Genomic DNA, 13,924 nt, shown 5'->3' with positions numbered 1-13,924 from the left:
AAGCTTGCTCCTGCAGACATTTCCCATACATCTATAATGGGATATCTCTCCTGTAGAGGAGACTACAGGGTGGGTGATGGGCACCCACAGTGGCGTCAGTCTGAAAATGGCTTGGCTGTAGCTCAGCCAATCTCTGCAGATGTTAATTGACTGAGCTTATGGTTTTCCCTGGTCCCTCTGCGGTGTAGACATGATCTTTTTCTTAGGGCAATATTCTGGAATAGTTTTTCTGCCTTCCTGAGAGAAGACAGCAGGTAGTGTAAAACATGACAAGACAGAAAAGCTTGTTGTCAGTTTTTATTTTCCCTCTCCTGTGCTTAGCTGGTTGAAGCAAACCAGATGTGAATGGTGGTACCAGGAACATCATACTTGACTTGTACATGTAACTAATCTGAAACTTAAGGTTGCGTTAGAGAAAATGAGAAGTTAAAGCTTTCCCGTTTAGAGCTGCGTATTTTCTGGGTTGTGCAGACAATAAGAAAAAAAGATAGCCTGTAACTTCACTGGAACTGCAGTGCAGCAAGATTGCCAGTAACACTTTACACATCGTCCTTTTGAGAGGGAGTCCAAAAGAGCGAGCCAGCTTGCCTCTGCAGGCTGTGGGTGCCAAAGACCTCCTCATACAGCAGTAGTTCCCAGCTACTGAGGTGCAAGGTGTTACAGGCAAGGTGCAGCTAGGTGCTGGCTCTTACTCCACAGGAGCACTGGCATGTTAACTCCTTTCGCCTGCTTCTGGCTGTGCCCCCAGGGTTGGGGGGGGGTGCTTGGGAGTGCTTCGGGAGACTGGAGAGAGATTTATCTCGGCTTATAGCGCTGTATCTCTGCACCCCACCAGGTTACAAGGTGACCATATGGAACTGGTACTGTTAAAGAAGAAGGAATAGGAGTGCAAGGAGGAAAAAAATTTAAAAAGCAGAGGATAGGGATGGGAAAGTAGAGAAATGAGAAGGAAGGCTAGAGCACAGCTGAAAAAATGTTGGGATTCACTGTTCCAGGAGCTGTAATAGCAAGTAAAACAAGGACACAGAAAACTCAGTGTTAATGCCCTTGGACAACAGAGGAATGTTGAATGGGAGGAAACGCGAGGCCCTTGTTGATGTTTTTTGCTGCTAAGCCGGTGGTGGATGGCGTGTTTCTGAAGTTCAGCTTTGAGTTTTGCAATAACGCAGAACTGACAGGGGTGACCAATCAACGGTGGTGCGGCATGCAGAAGTTAAAACAAATGGGCTCAAGTTGAAACAATAACAGTGAATAAAGGTAGTGTGAAGTACTATGCTATTTAAGAAAAAAAAAAAACCAAAACCTGAAACATACAGTCCTAGTGGGAAGGCAGTAGTACCATACCATATATACAGAGAGGGCTATAGCAGGTGATAAAGGGAGATAGTAATGCGATACACATCTTTGTTCTTTACAACGACTACTTGAATTACTGATGTCCAATATAGCAAAGAATAGATAAGCAATATACTGTGTATTGCAGTTAGTCTGGTCTCCAACTCTGTGTTTTGAAGGATAACAGAATTAATGTTTACGCACAGAAACTGTATTTTTTTATGGAGACGGGGATCCCTTGTGCTTGCTAGTGCAACAGTGAGCGAAACAAGAAGTACTTAGTTTGCCAACACATGAGTTCTTTACTACATTTCAAAAGCTTTAACATACAGCAGCTTTGAACGTGCAGGTTTTTCCAGTTCTCTGAAGTAGCAGCATAGGCTTCTTCTAGGCTAACTCTTAACATCACAAAGGTGGATCATGACAGTCGTGATTTTAACTTCAGGCCTTTTCAGGATAGAGGTGATAAATTTTTGGTCTCTGTTTTATTAATGTGGTATTTTAATGTATGCCCTGTGTATTTTCTGTATTTGGTCTAGATATCTGCTTAGGTGTAGTATTTGGATTTAAAATCTAAATGCCTTACAGCCTTCATACCTGTATCTTCCCTACACCTATATGGTAGGGAAGAAGTGTAGACTACAAGCGCGGGAAAAAAATACGGAGAGACTGACTTGTTCATGCTTGTGAAGGGGGGGCTGTAGCAGAAGCGGGTGAGAACCAAATCCTGGGTTAGACCATCTGAGTGAAAAGGTATCTCTGATAGTTAAAGTGCTCTTTCTGCCTTGAAAGGTAATATTCAGAATACTTTTTTAGACTAGGATGGTTCTGCCAGCTTCTTATTATGATCAAAACTGTAAAGCTGCAAGTCTTCTGCTTCTCTGGAAAATACATTCCTTATGCCATGAAAGCAGTGTAGTTTTTAAAATAGATGCTAAATATAATACCAGTTGTATAGACAAACCTTCCCCCTTAAATTTTTGTCTTTCCTTTTTTTTTTTTTTTTCCCTAAATGTTGATACAGGGCAAATTTAGAATTTACATTCCCTTAATCCAGTGGCTTGCTGTTTTAAGTCCTGAGTCAGCATCAAAATTGCAAAGCTGTCTAGAAGACTGGGGCAACTTCTCCTGTTTTGTCTCTCATAAGGCTGGCTGTTCAGGATAACTGCAGTGCTGTGGGAAAGCATGACACGACACCCCCATTTGTTGTTTTCTGTTTCCCAGTGCAGTCCCTTCTGCAAGACTGCTCTTTCCTTCCGATACTTAGTCCAGATAGGTGGCAATGCCACAAAGCTGGTTTGTATTTATATGTTCAGGATTAACATTTCTCTTTTTACATAGGTTAAGTAGCTTGCGTGTATTTAGTCTATTGGGAAACTGTAAGATTGAAGTGACAGAATTTCTCTGTCGCCATTGCAGCTCTGATAGTTAAAAAGTTACCATAAGTTATTTTGTAATGGTTCATACTTAATAACAGTTTTATAAAGTGCCTTCCATCTCTGATCAAAAGCTTATTAAGATCACTAACTTTGTGATCGACCAAGTCAGATCCAAGTCTGACCGTAATCTCTGTTGCCCTTGTGCCTTGTGTCCTGTTCCTAGATGTTGCCCCAATTTTGTCACTCATCCATCGTGGTCCAGTGTTTATGTACCTTGGACAGTAACTTCATTGTCTTTGTCTTCTCTCCTTTGCTCAGGCTAGCAGCTGACAGGCCGTGTAGGTGGGGGTGCCATCACTTAACAGATAACTCAGGCTCTTAGGTCAGTCTTTATTGCATTATAATTTATTTATACAATACATATCCATTAGTTAAACAGAAATGATACAGACATTAACCAGGAAGCTGTTACCATCTGTCCTGAGAGATGGTGTACCACAAACATTAGGATACCAAAAAAACCATGTTTTTAATTGAGAAAACGTGGCCTTATTTTCCTTACAGTTCTACTAATGGAATTCCTGTGGCACTGTTGAAGTTGCTTTTTGTTTAAACTGATGTAAATGAGAGGAGAACTGTGGGGTTTGTGCCTTATGTGGCTGCATCTCCCTTGAGCCTGTCACTCTCAGCCCAATCCAGGCCCTCAGGATGGAGTTTCTAAATCTGACAGATGTCTTTGAGGTAATTTCCACCTCCCCCTGCTCTCCTTAGGGAGAAGTTCCCTCTACGTATTCATACTCACGTTCAAAAGTATTCTTCAGAAATGCAGCACTTCAGTTGAATCTTCCCCTCTAATAAAGATGATAAAAGTATGATTTTAGTGTGATCCATTTTTACTAAGGTCTTGTTCACGCATGGCCTCTTCAAAACAATAAATAAAAATAAAAAATAATAAATTATGATTCATCAAAATAGTTAATGATATAAACAGTTTTCTCAACTGTGACTATAAAGCAGCATTGTAATATAGCCACTTACTCCCTTTGTGTATAGAATAATGTTATAACTGGGTTACCATCTGGTTTGTGTGCTCTCTTTCCAAGGCAGGTAATCCAAGCCTGTGCATTTAGCCTCAGAAAACACATATTTGTTTTAAGCCTTTTAATTTTTTTTTAAGATTATTTTAAATGGATTTGATGTCATTCACTTAATGATTTCTTTATGCCGTTTTTCTTCAGTATGGGATCTGAAACTGTTGAAATTGCATGACTTCAGTAGCCAAAGGTTTCAGGGGAATCAGAGACCTTTGTCATACTAAAAGCAAATCCATAGCTGGAATGTAGTACTTAGGCTGAAACTGTACTTCTTAACATGGCCTGAATTTCCAGAAGAAAAATGAAAATTTATTTGTGCTGGGCATAATCCCGTTACCTGCTCCTGGGGGGCTGGAGTAGGGCTAGCAGTACTGGCTTTGCCCTGTGATATTTTGATCTGAGTCATCAGGTGTCCCGTCAGCACAGCGTTAAGCTCCATGCCTGATCCTTCCCTATTGCTTTTGCCATTTTAACCCAAGAGGAGTAGTTTTTGACCTGTTTGGGGTTTTGGATTTGGCTTAGGTTTGTTTTGTTTGTTTGTTTGGGTTTTTTTAACCATGTGTGGAGTCCTGAAAATATTCCAATCGAAGTACAGCTCTCTATAGCAAATTTAAGCCTGCTAATAATAGGCTTGCTTTTTTTAGCAGTCTTTCACAGACCTGTTGAAAATGTCCCACTGACCCTCCGAGTTTTGTAAACCAGGGGTTGGAAACTGCCATGTTGATGGATATCTGGATGCATCTGCAGGAGGCTGCCAAAAATTCTCAGCATAGCTGGGCTGTTTTTTTACACTCCTGCTGATCAGATAAAGCTTTTTAGGCCTTGCAGGAGCCATTAGGAAAAAATATATGAATACTAATATCGCCTTATTTTCCCTGCTAGAACTTGTTTTAGTAAGTTTTGACAGGCTTGTTGTTAGATTGGGCTGTATGAAAGTGTGGCAGGAGAAGCATAGGTAAATACCCTGTTAGTTAGAAAACACACTTTCTCTCATTTCTGTTGCAAAGGAAGATTAAATATGCAGTGTTTTAATCAAGGCAGTTTTATGTACAGAAAAATGAAACAAACTTCAAAATGACCTCTCTTGCAGTTCCTATCGATCTGGAGTTTGTTGGTTTTATTTAAAGGGACATCCTGTCCTGTGGATCTAGCTCGCCTAGTTTAGCTGTCATGAATATAACGTGACTGGTTATGTATGTTTGCTTCCTTTTGATGACAGTAAAAGTTAACTTCGGTGTTGTTTGTCAGCTCTCAAAATACTGTCAATGAAGTCTGTCTCATAAAAGCTATTCTGAAGTATCTCTTTAAAGTATATAAAACCCCAAACTGAAAACCTCAAAAAATGCCTGTGATCTGCCCTGGTCTCACTCTTTTTCTTTTTCTTTTTTTCTCCGATTGTTTTCCTGTAATTGGCAGAACTTGAAATTCACTTAGTTCATATGACAAAATGTAACCTCTTCCCAAACTTTAATGTTAATAGACTTCCGATAGAGGAAATGGTTGCAATGTGCATAGTAATACTGTAGTTTTGCAAGTCATACCCATGTGCTTGACTTTACTTGCATGAGTAATTGCATGAAAATCAGCAGGTTGACGATGGCATTAAGCTTGGTTTAAGTTTTGTAACATCAGAACCTCAGTTAGCTTTCACGTACACATTGGGTGAGGGCTCACATCATTCATTAGTTCATTCTTAATGCGTTCTTTGGCAGTCACAGGGCATTAAAAAATAGATCTTTTACATGGCTTATGGCAGGTCAAAAGACAGTTATTTAGTTTATATAGGGTGTAATAGCATATTTTAAGTGTCCATTGTAGCAGGAAGTGGATTTTAATGCGTTTTATTTGCATTTCTAATATGTGTATCATGTTTTTTTTATTATTCCTGTAATGCCAAATGCCTTCCAGATAAAAAAGAAGAAAAAGTCTTTGCTCTGACATGTCGTTAACCTAAATTGATGTGTGTGTTGTCATTGTATCTCACACTTACCTAGTGGCCTCTCTTGTAGCCTGACACTGTGATTAAGTCCTTAAGCCCTTTGCCTTCATTGTTTACATATTGTTTGCTCCAGAGCAGGAGGAACTGACATATTCCATCTGTGTGTTACAAATTAAGTTCATATGCGGCATGATTGAAGGCCAGACCAGTTAGGGCAAGTTACTGCTTCCTCCCCCCACAATCTTTTTTTTTTTTTTATTGTTTATATGAAAATACCAGGTTGGACAACATAAACAAAAACAGATGTTTGTGTATGTTAAGAACAGGGAATTAAAAAACCCCCAAACCTAAACAAATTGTGTAGAAGAGAGGCTGAGACTCTAAGCTGCAGTAACTTGACTCTTAAGATAATGTACACTAAAACACACACATATTTCTCAAATAATGAATGGTGTTTATGTACTGATTACTGATTTTTTCATTTTGTTGTCTGATGATGCCTCTAAAGCAAGCATTAAATAACAAAGGGCATTAAATAACAAATTTGTCCTCCAGCCGGAAGTCCGAATTGGAGGCCTGTGCTCTATCCTCTTAACTGCTTCCTTACTGCACTGCAGAAACGAGTCCTCAGACTTTCAGGCTGAGGTGTCTCAAGGCTCCTTCCAGTTTCTCCTTAGACAGTTACACAGCAATAGGTTTGTGGGGGTTTTTTCTCCCTCCAATTCAGCTCAATAATATTTCTGAGAGAGAGCTGTAGAACTCTTACTAGAGTGGAACCACTTCCTGCATTTGCAAGAGAGATTAATTTTTATTTGACTGCTGAAGTGTGCTGTTCAGGACTAAACCCACAGTTTAATCACTGCGTATTTGTCTAGCTTTCAGTCAGTCTCTACTAATACTGGCCTTAAGGTGACTTGTCAAACTAATTCCTCTGTTAAATAGGAGTTTGCTTTTCCTGTGATTGTTTCATTCCTTTGCTTTGGGAAACAAAACCTCGGGGTGAGGGTGGAGAAAGGCTCACAGTCTAGGCAAAAAATCCTGAAAGTCTGTGTTCAGGACTATACCAGCTTGTTACTGCACCTGATGTGTCAAGTCGAAGACTTCCGTTTGAAAATCAAACACCTAAATTACTGTTTTCTTTCGTATTTTTTAATGCAATATGATGTTACTGTCAAATAAACATTGTTGCCAGGCATGAGTCTTTAATTATGTCAGCTTTATTTTGAGCTGGCAAACCAGCATAACAATTTTAATAAGATTATTAAATAATGCAATGAAGGTTAACCTATTTCCTTGGGGGAGGGATTGAGTCTTTAAAATACTTGTTAAGTCTGTGTGAATGTGAATACCTAAGCGTCCTCAGAGAAATTGTGAAAAACTGGGGAAAAGGTATGGATTTACTAGTAGGTATAGATATATCTGAACTTAGACCACCAGATTGTTTGGGTAATCACTGTTTCTGAAAATTATATAGCTTGTCTCCCTAAGTATCAGGAGTCATGAGGCTAAATTATAGCTGTGGTTAAAATACAAAGTAATTATAATGTGGTATGTGAATTTTGTGATTGAGGAGAGGTTGGTTGTTTTTTTCCTTGCCAATGTAAATGAGATCCACACGTGCACATTTTTATCCTGATTTTTCTGTTCTGTGTGATGTATGTATAAGTGTAAGACTGATATGCTTTACCATTAATCCATGTGACTTTCTTCAGATTCATAAAACATCTTAAACACTCTCACCTGGCAGTATACTAAATGCTAAAAGCAGAAATATAAGAAAATACCTAATTCTCCTAGTTTATTTATACCAGTTATGTTAGAAAACAAATATTGTAAACGGTCTAATTCATCCACTTCTGTGCACCTAGTAACTTTGCTCTCCTGGCTTTTGCCTCTCACTGTGGCAATAGCAGTTCCAGTCACCTCTCTTCCATATCACTTGCACTAACATGCACAAGCTCATCACTTCTGTGCTTGTATTTAATTAATCATCCTGCTCATTAATAACCTTACTCTTTGGCTATGGGAGGCTAATTGTCCTCTTATGAATTTGGTCCTCTTGAAATAACAACTAGAAAGCAAACTATCATCTCCTTTGCTGTCTAGGTAGGGGCGATAGCATCTCAGTTTAGGTCGGTGTTATGCAAAATAGAGCTTTCTCCTTGTACTCAACAGAACTTAGCCATAAAAGTTTTGAGAGAAGTTTAAGGTCCTAGGTACTTTTGTGATCCTCTCACTGTGTTTTCTGTAAAATTTATCCATTTTGTATAGGCAACAGTGGCACTTTTTTAACAATTAAACACAAAAATTGCTTTAGTATGAACTTTTTTGGCAGAAAACATAATTAACAGTGAACATTGTCTCCCTTTCTCTGAATTAAAATGGAAAAATGCGTTCTATTTTTTTTGCAAAGAAATGAGAATAATCCTTACATGTTGAAATAGGAGGCTGAACCCTTCTGTTTAGGTATATGCAGTTCAGTGTATTTGGTAGCAAAATTATTGTATCCATTTTTGAAGAAGGTGGGTCTTTATGTATGGATTGTATTGGTTTTGAGCTTTTGGAGCATTGTGCAAATACCCTGTTAAGTGTCTTTGGAAGAAGTTGCTGGGTGTATAAAGAGCCGCTTTTAAAGCGCAGCATTCCAGGTGTGCTCTAACATTGAGTGGTGTGTGTTCACAGTGCAGGTTGACTGATTGCCTGCCAAAGTCTTATGAGCACCTTTTTTGTTTTCTCAAATGCCTGCGTTTGGTGGGAGTTACACTGAAACTACAGTAAGTGCTGTGCATACTTGGAGTAGTACAGTTTCTGGCTCAAGATGGACCTTACCCTCTGGGTAGACAAGGTGCCTGGCAGAGGCAGAGAGGACAGGGCAATGGCAGCAAGTGTCCTGTTAGTGCCCTTATTACAGTGGAGTGGAGTTGGCTAGAAGTGCTAAAGGGGAGCTAAAACAAATGCCATTGAGAGATGGAGCAAAGGTGGTGGGAGAAGCATGGCAAAGCAGAAGACTTACAAGGGACATAAGGCCGAAGGAGGAGGTGAGAGTGGGATAGCTGTTGTTCAGGAAGAGCATCCTCCAGCCAAGACTAGAAATTCCTGTCAAGATCTTTGCCTGGGTTGCTTCTTCAGCAGTTCCTGTCACTGCTACTTCACAGTGGTTTGGTTTTGCAGTTACCCCAAAGCCATGAGTCAATGGTTAAGGAGAAGGGAAACCTCTTCCACTTGCTAAGCTTCCCAGTGTCTGTAGGAGAGACCCTTCCCTTCCCCAGGTCTGACGCAGAAAAAAGGGACCCTGCCAGCTGTGCCACGTCTTTCCTTTTTTCCTCATGTGACAGTATCCAGTTCTTGCTTCAGTTCCTGCTGTGGCAGCTCCTGTTGGCACCTACCTGACCACTTTCTCTGCATTAAAATGCTTGTTGCCTTTCCTCTGGAGGGGTGGAGGTGGCACACAGGTGGATTTAATGTGTAATTAAGCAAGTCTTAAAAGCACTTAAAGAGTCTTCTGAGTAAGAAGTGTTCTGGTAAGCGCAAGAGTCTGGTTTCCAAATGCACTATTTTGTGTTTGGTTTATTTATCTTTTCTGCTTTTTCAACTCACTTTCTGCAGTTTGGAATTTCCCATGGGATCCCCATGCCATTATGCGAACAGAGGTCTACATGTCTTGCAAAGCAGTGATCACTGTTTCTGACTGTCTTTCAGATGCAAGTATGGACATAATAGCCTATGATGATTACTCCAGTCCACCGCTTCAGAGATATTGAAAGGAAACCTGAATACCTCCAGCCAGAAAAGTGTGTTCCACCTCCTAGCCGCGCTTCCCTGGGAACAATGTGGTTTATTCGAGATGGCTGTGGTATTGCATGTGCTGTCGTTACCTGGATGCTGGTGTTCTATGCCGACTTTGTGGTCCTTCTTGTCATGCTAGTTCCATCAAGAGATTATGTTTATAGTGTCATCAATGGCACACTGTTCAACACCTTGGCTTTCCTCGCTTTGGCTTCACATTTTCGTGCTATGCTGACAGATCCAGTAAGTATATCTCTCTCTGTATGTCTCGGAAAGAAACAGGCGGTGTTTTTCTTGTCTGCTAGATGTTGGGTAACTCAGTTGCTGAGTGAGTGGCAGATTTAAATAACTTTTGTGTGTCAGCCTGCTGAGTGAGGGTGCTGATGTGGTATGCTAATTTCTCATCCCACTCAAGTCAGATGCAAAGTCAAGGACCCAGCTTTAGGTTCCCATTGTGTGAGCAGCTCCTCTTTTTGCACTGGGAAGGAGAGCATTTCTCTGACGCTGTTTGCTCCCCAGTGGCAGATCTCGTGTTTGTAGCCTGTTGTGTCTTGACAAACAGGAAAGCTGGAAAAGCTGGTTTTGGTTGTCTGCCTTGGCAAGTATTGCTTCAGCAGAGTGGAGCAGAACATGTGTTGTTTTGAAAAGCCATGTTACCATCTCTCAGACTAGTGATTTAGTTGAGTTTATTGAACCATGCTGAAATAAATACTATGCGAGCTTGCTAAGAGCTGACAGTTCTTAGGCAGGTGGGAAGCATCAGAGTTGTAAGACCCCCTTGTATGTCTCTGTAAGACATTGCTTTATGAGAGATCTGGTCTGCTGCTTTCTTGTCTTTCAGCTAGTGAGAAGGTAGAGTTTAGTACCATGGTGCTTATTCTGAGTGAAGTGTGATGGTGTATTTTGTTTATTAACCTCTGGACAGTAGAATCAGTTCAAAACCCCTACTCCACTTGTCAGTGGAAGGAAAAACAAGCTTAGACTCACTCCTCTTGGCTCCTTCCTCCTGAGTTTTCTTGTTGCTACTGGGAATGGTGGTGTGCCTCTGATACTCTATTCCTTCCCAATGTCATTTCCTACTTGAAACCTTGTTAGGTGCCATTAAAAATTCAGTGTAATCTTTGTTTCTTAGTTTCCAGCTCTCCCAGAGGCCACAGCACTGCAGAAATGGCTTGATTTGGGGTAATTTCACAGTTTATGGTAAAGACTGATTCATTGCACGCTACTGCTGCTGGGCAGAACTGTAAGCAGTAGCTGAGGCTCTGAAAATTACGGCCGGTGGACTTGGGAATACAGGGTTGCAGCAATTTGTTATATAGTTGATATCCTAGGGGTTTTCATTGTTGCTGCTGTTACTTATTGTATGCTGTGTGGCTTTAATGCCTAGGGACCTTCAGGTCGCTGGAATTATTTTGCAGAGTTAGCAGGAACTCATTTGAAACAAAAGCTGTTTTCTGAAGCAGACTGGGCAAGCAGTGTTGGAGAAGCAGATACAATCTCTATGCAGAGTAACTGGGAAAGGATACATTAATTCCTAGCGTGTGGTGGGATTTTTGTGTGTCGATGGTGAGAGCCAGTCCGATTTTTTTGTTCTATTCTTTGTAGAGCTTTTTATGAGGAAATCAGCTAAACAAATGGAGGAGGGAAGATAAAGTGAGGGGATGCAGCAACATCTGGCAGACAGTGTGAGTCAGGGATGAAGGAGGCTGCCAGGACATGGGGAACCAGGGACACATCTAGGATCAGAATGAAACAGAAAGCACTGCTGAGGCAAACAAACAGGAATTCTTATTATAAATAAATGAACACCTGAATTCTTCAGAATTGGTAATGTGTGTCATGCTTTTCAGGAGCTGCTTCCTGTGGATTCTTGCCAAAAACATTCCTAAGGCTTTGAGCTTTCCTGTGTACTAAAGAGAGAGAACATCAGTTGTAGCATTTTGTGGAAATTGGTCTTGGTAATTTTTAAATTGATCAGGCCTGTTGGGAGGTTTTTGTGGAAAAACCCAAAGACTGCTCAAGAAAGCCTTATAGTAATGATTTAATGTGCAGTTCTCTCATTGATGTGTATTATTCCTGTTTATTGCTGTTGGGAGGTTGTATAGATGTGTTAAAAAGACCGTTCCATCAGAAATCTGTTAAAATGTTACAGCCCTGCTTTTATTTCAGTATAAAAGCCTTAGATCCACAGAGGTGCATTTGTGCCAATGTACCAGCACCGATTTAATACAGTATGTTTCATGACCTTTGGTTTTGGGTTTTGGGGGTTTTTTTGAGCCCTAAAAGGGCTAGAAACTCTTGAACTCCAGACTCCTGCAGCAGCAATACGTTACCTGTTTAAAGACATGAATTTTAAAGTGGCAATTGCACAACTAAGAAAGTTTTGCCTAGTCTTATTCAGGTGGGAGGTTTCTTAGTGTTCACTGTTTGAATGTTAAACCCTAATACAAATAACAAATACACAATGGAAGCATAGCTGTAAATACATGAGGCGTTTACCAGCAACTTAGTGTACACAGTGATACTTCATAAGTAGCTGCTTCTACTGGAATAAAACATCTGCGGTTTCTAGTTTGTGATATGAAACACTGGCATGATAAATTTGTTGATAGATGTGAAGAGAGGGATGAGGATTCTTAAATATTGTAAGGTTACTATAGGATTACAAAAAACTGATTGCTTAAGTGAGGATTTGCTGATGTTTAAAAAAAACAAACCACCAAAATAATGTTTAAGTATGTGGTTCCATATACTAGGACCTCATTTTAATTTCTTTTTTGAATCTTCTTGCTCTTCCCGAAACTCTGTTGATCTTAGAGAAGTTTTTATTTCTTTCTCTTCCCTCCCCTCTCATTGTTTTATGTCATCCTATTGTTCTTAGCACTTGTAATGTCCACAGGTTAATCTTCTGGTTTGTTTTTTTTTCTGCAGGGTGCTGTACCCAAAGGTAATGCCACAAAGGAGTTCATTGAGAGTTTACAGCTAAAGCCAGGACAGGTGGTTTACAAGTGCCCAAAGTGTTGTAGCATCAAACCTGACAGAGCACATCACTGCAGGTAAAGTCTTTTCTGAGAATTGCTCTTTTGTCAAGACCTCAAGAATTACCCAGTGTGCTTTGATCTAAATTGTTATTGGAGTCTCAGACTGGAGTGGTTAAGTTCAGAGATTGGCATCTGAATTCTGTTGTCAATAGTGCCAGGCACATTCAAGCTTCTCTGAAAAAATCTCAGGCCTTTTCTGAGAGAAGTTTTCGTCTATAGCAGGCTGGGCCCACTTCTTGCGAAGTGAGAAACACTTAAAATGAATGCTTCCTTGACTCCAGACCTGTAATTGACATTGCATAAATCTTCATGTACATGTGACTTAAAAAGAGACATTATATACCAGAATGCATAGAAATCCATAAAATGTGATGTCTCTTAAAAGTTCAGTGTCCTTTCTATTTTTGTTTTTATTCACAAACCCATTTGTCTAACTGTAGATTCTGTTTAGAAGTTATATTTAAGTTAAAACTAAAGTTCAGGTAACTGTAAATATTTTTTAAGAGTTCTGACTTCCACATTTTCATTGAGTACTGTGACTTTGTTTTGTGCTTTGTGATAGATCAGTATGGCTACTGATCTGTCATGTTCTTTGTTTTTCCGGTGGGATAAACTTCCCTGAAGAGAGTAACTGGTAGTGAGCTTTTTAGTACTAAAGGCAGTGAGCAAAAAAAAAAATAACCACTTCCTAAAATTCTCTTCTGCTTTTCAAGCAAGCAAACCTGCTTTCCAGAAAAGTAGTTAATGAGTTTGCACTGGTGCCCCTTCCTTACCTACTCAAAAACCAATATATCCTGAGAGAGTTCGTATCCAGGTTACTGCTGATTGTGCAGGGGTCTTGTGGGGAGAGAAATATGTGGTACTGAGCTGAACAAACTTGTTCTGCTGTTTGCATTTTTCATATTTATTTTCAGAGCTTTAGTTTGCAAATGTTTTGCTTTTTTTGTTGGGTTTTTTTATTTTAATCAAAATCAGGAGTTGGTTTTCAGCAGGAGCAATGTGATCATGCCTATCACTTATTAATGCTACTGTAGAATCCCCTCTGACACTTCTTCAATTATGAATGAAACTTCGCATCTAAAATGCTGTCTTGCTGATGACTGGCAGTGTAGGTGAATGAGAGAGACTCTTTGGCTAAACACAAAACGTTGTCTCCATTTTTTCTATGCTTTAAGATAACTTTTTAGACATTAAGATTTGGGAAACTGATCCACTGAGTACTGATGCTGTTGAGAATCTTCAGTCAAACCTTTTTTTGTGGGGTAGGGGAATTTATTGGACTTCAACACATCAAGGCTGTGCATATGCATCAGCAGGAGATACTGCTAGCTGTATGCCTGAGGGACCAGG

The 13,924-nt window shown here is 40.0% G+C and overlaps 1 protein-coding gene across 8 annotated transcripts in view; it reads left to right on the top strand.

Annotated features, from left to right (window-relative positions):
- Positions 1-13,924, top strand: part of ZDHHC3 (zinc finger DHHC-type palmitoyltransferase 3) — a 36,474-nt gene that overhangs the window by 4,456 nt on the left and 18,094 nt on the right. For all 8 annotated transcript variants that reach the window (XM_052794579.1, XM_052794531.1, XM_052794549.1 and 5 more), the window contains 2 exons: positions 9,447-9,776; positions 12,465-12,589. In XM_052794579.1, coding sequence (XP_052650539.1) covers positions 9,471-9,776; positions 12,465-12,589 — 431 coding nt within the window. In that variant the 5' untranslated portion in view covers positions 9,447-9,470. Of the gene's footprint in view, positions 1-9,446; positions 9,777-12,464; positions 12,590-13,924 lie in introns of those variants that run through there.

The sequence above is a fragment of the Harpia harpyja genome, chromosome 1, assembly GCF_026419915.1.
Source record: "Harpia harpyja isolate bHarHar1 chromosome 1, bHarHar1 primary haplotype, whole genome shotgun sequence".
Classification (NCBI taxonomy): domain Eukaryota; kingdom Metazoa; phylum Chordata; class Aves; order Accipitriformes; family Accipitridae; genus Harpia; species Harpia harpyja.
This window is presented reverse-complemented; position numbering and strand designations above follow the sequence as displayed.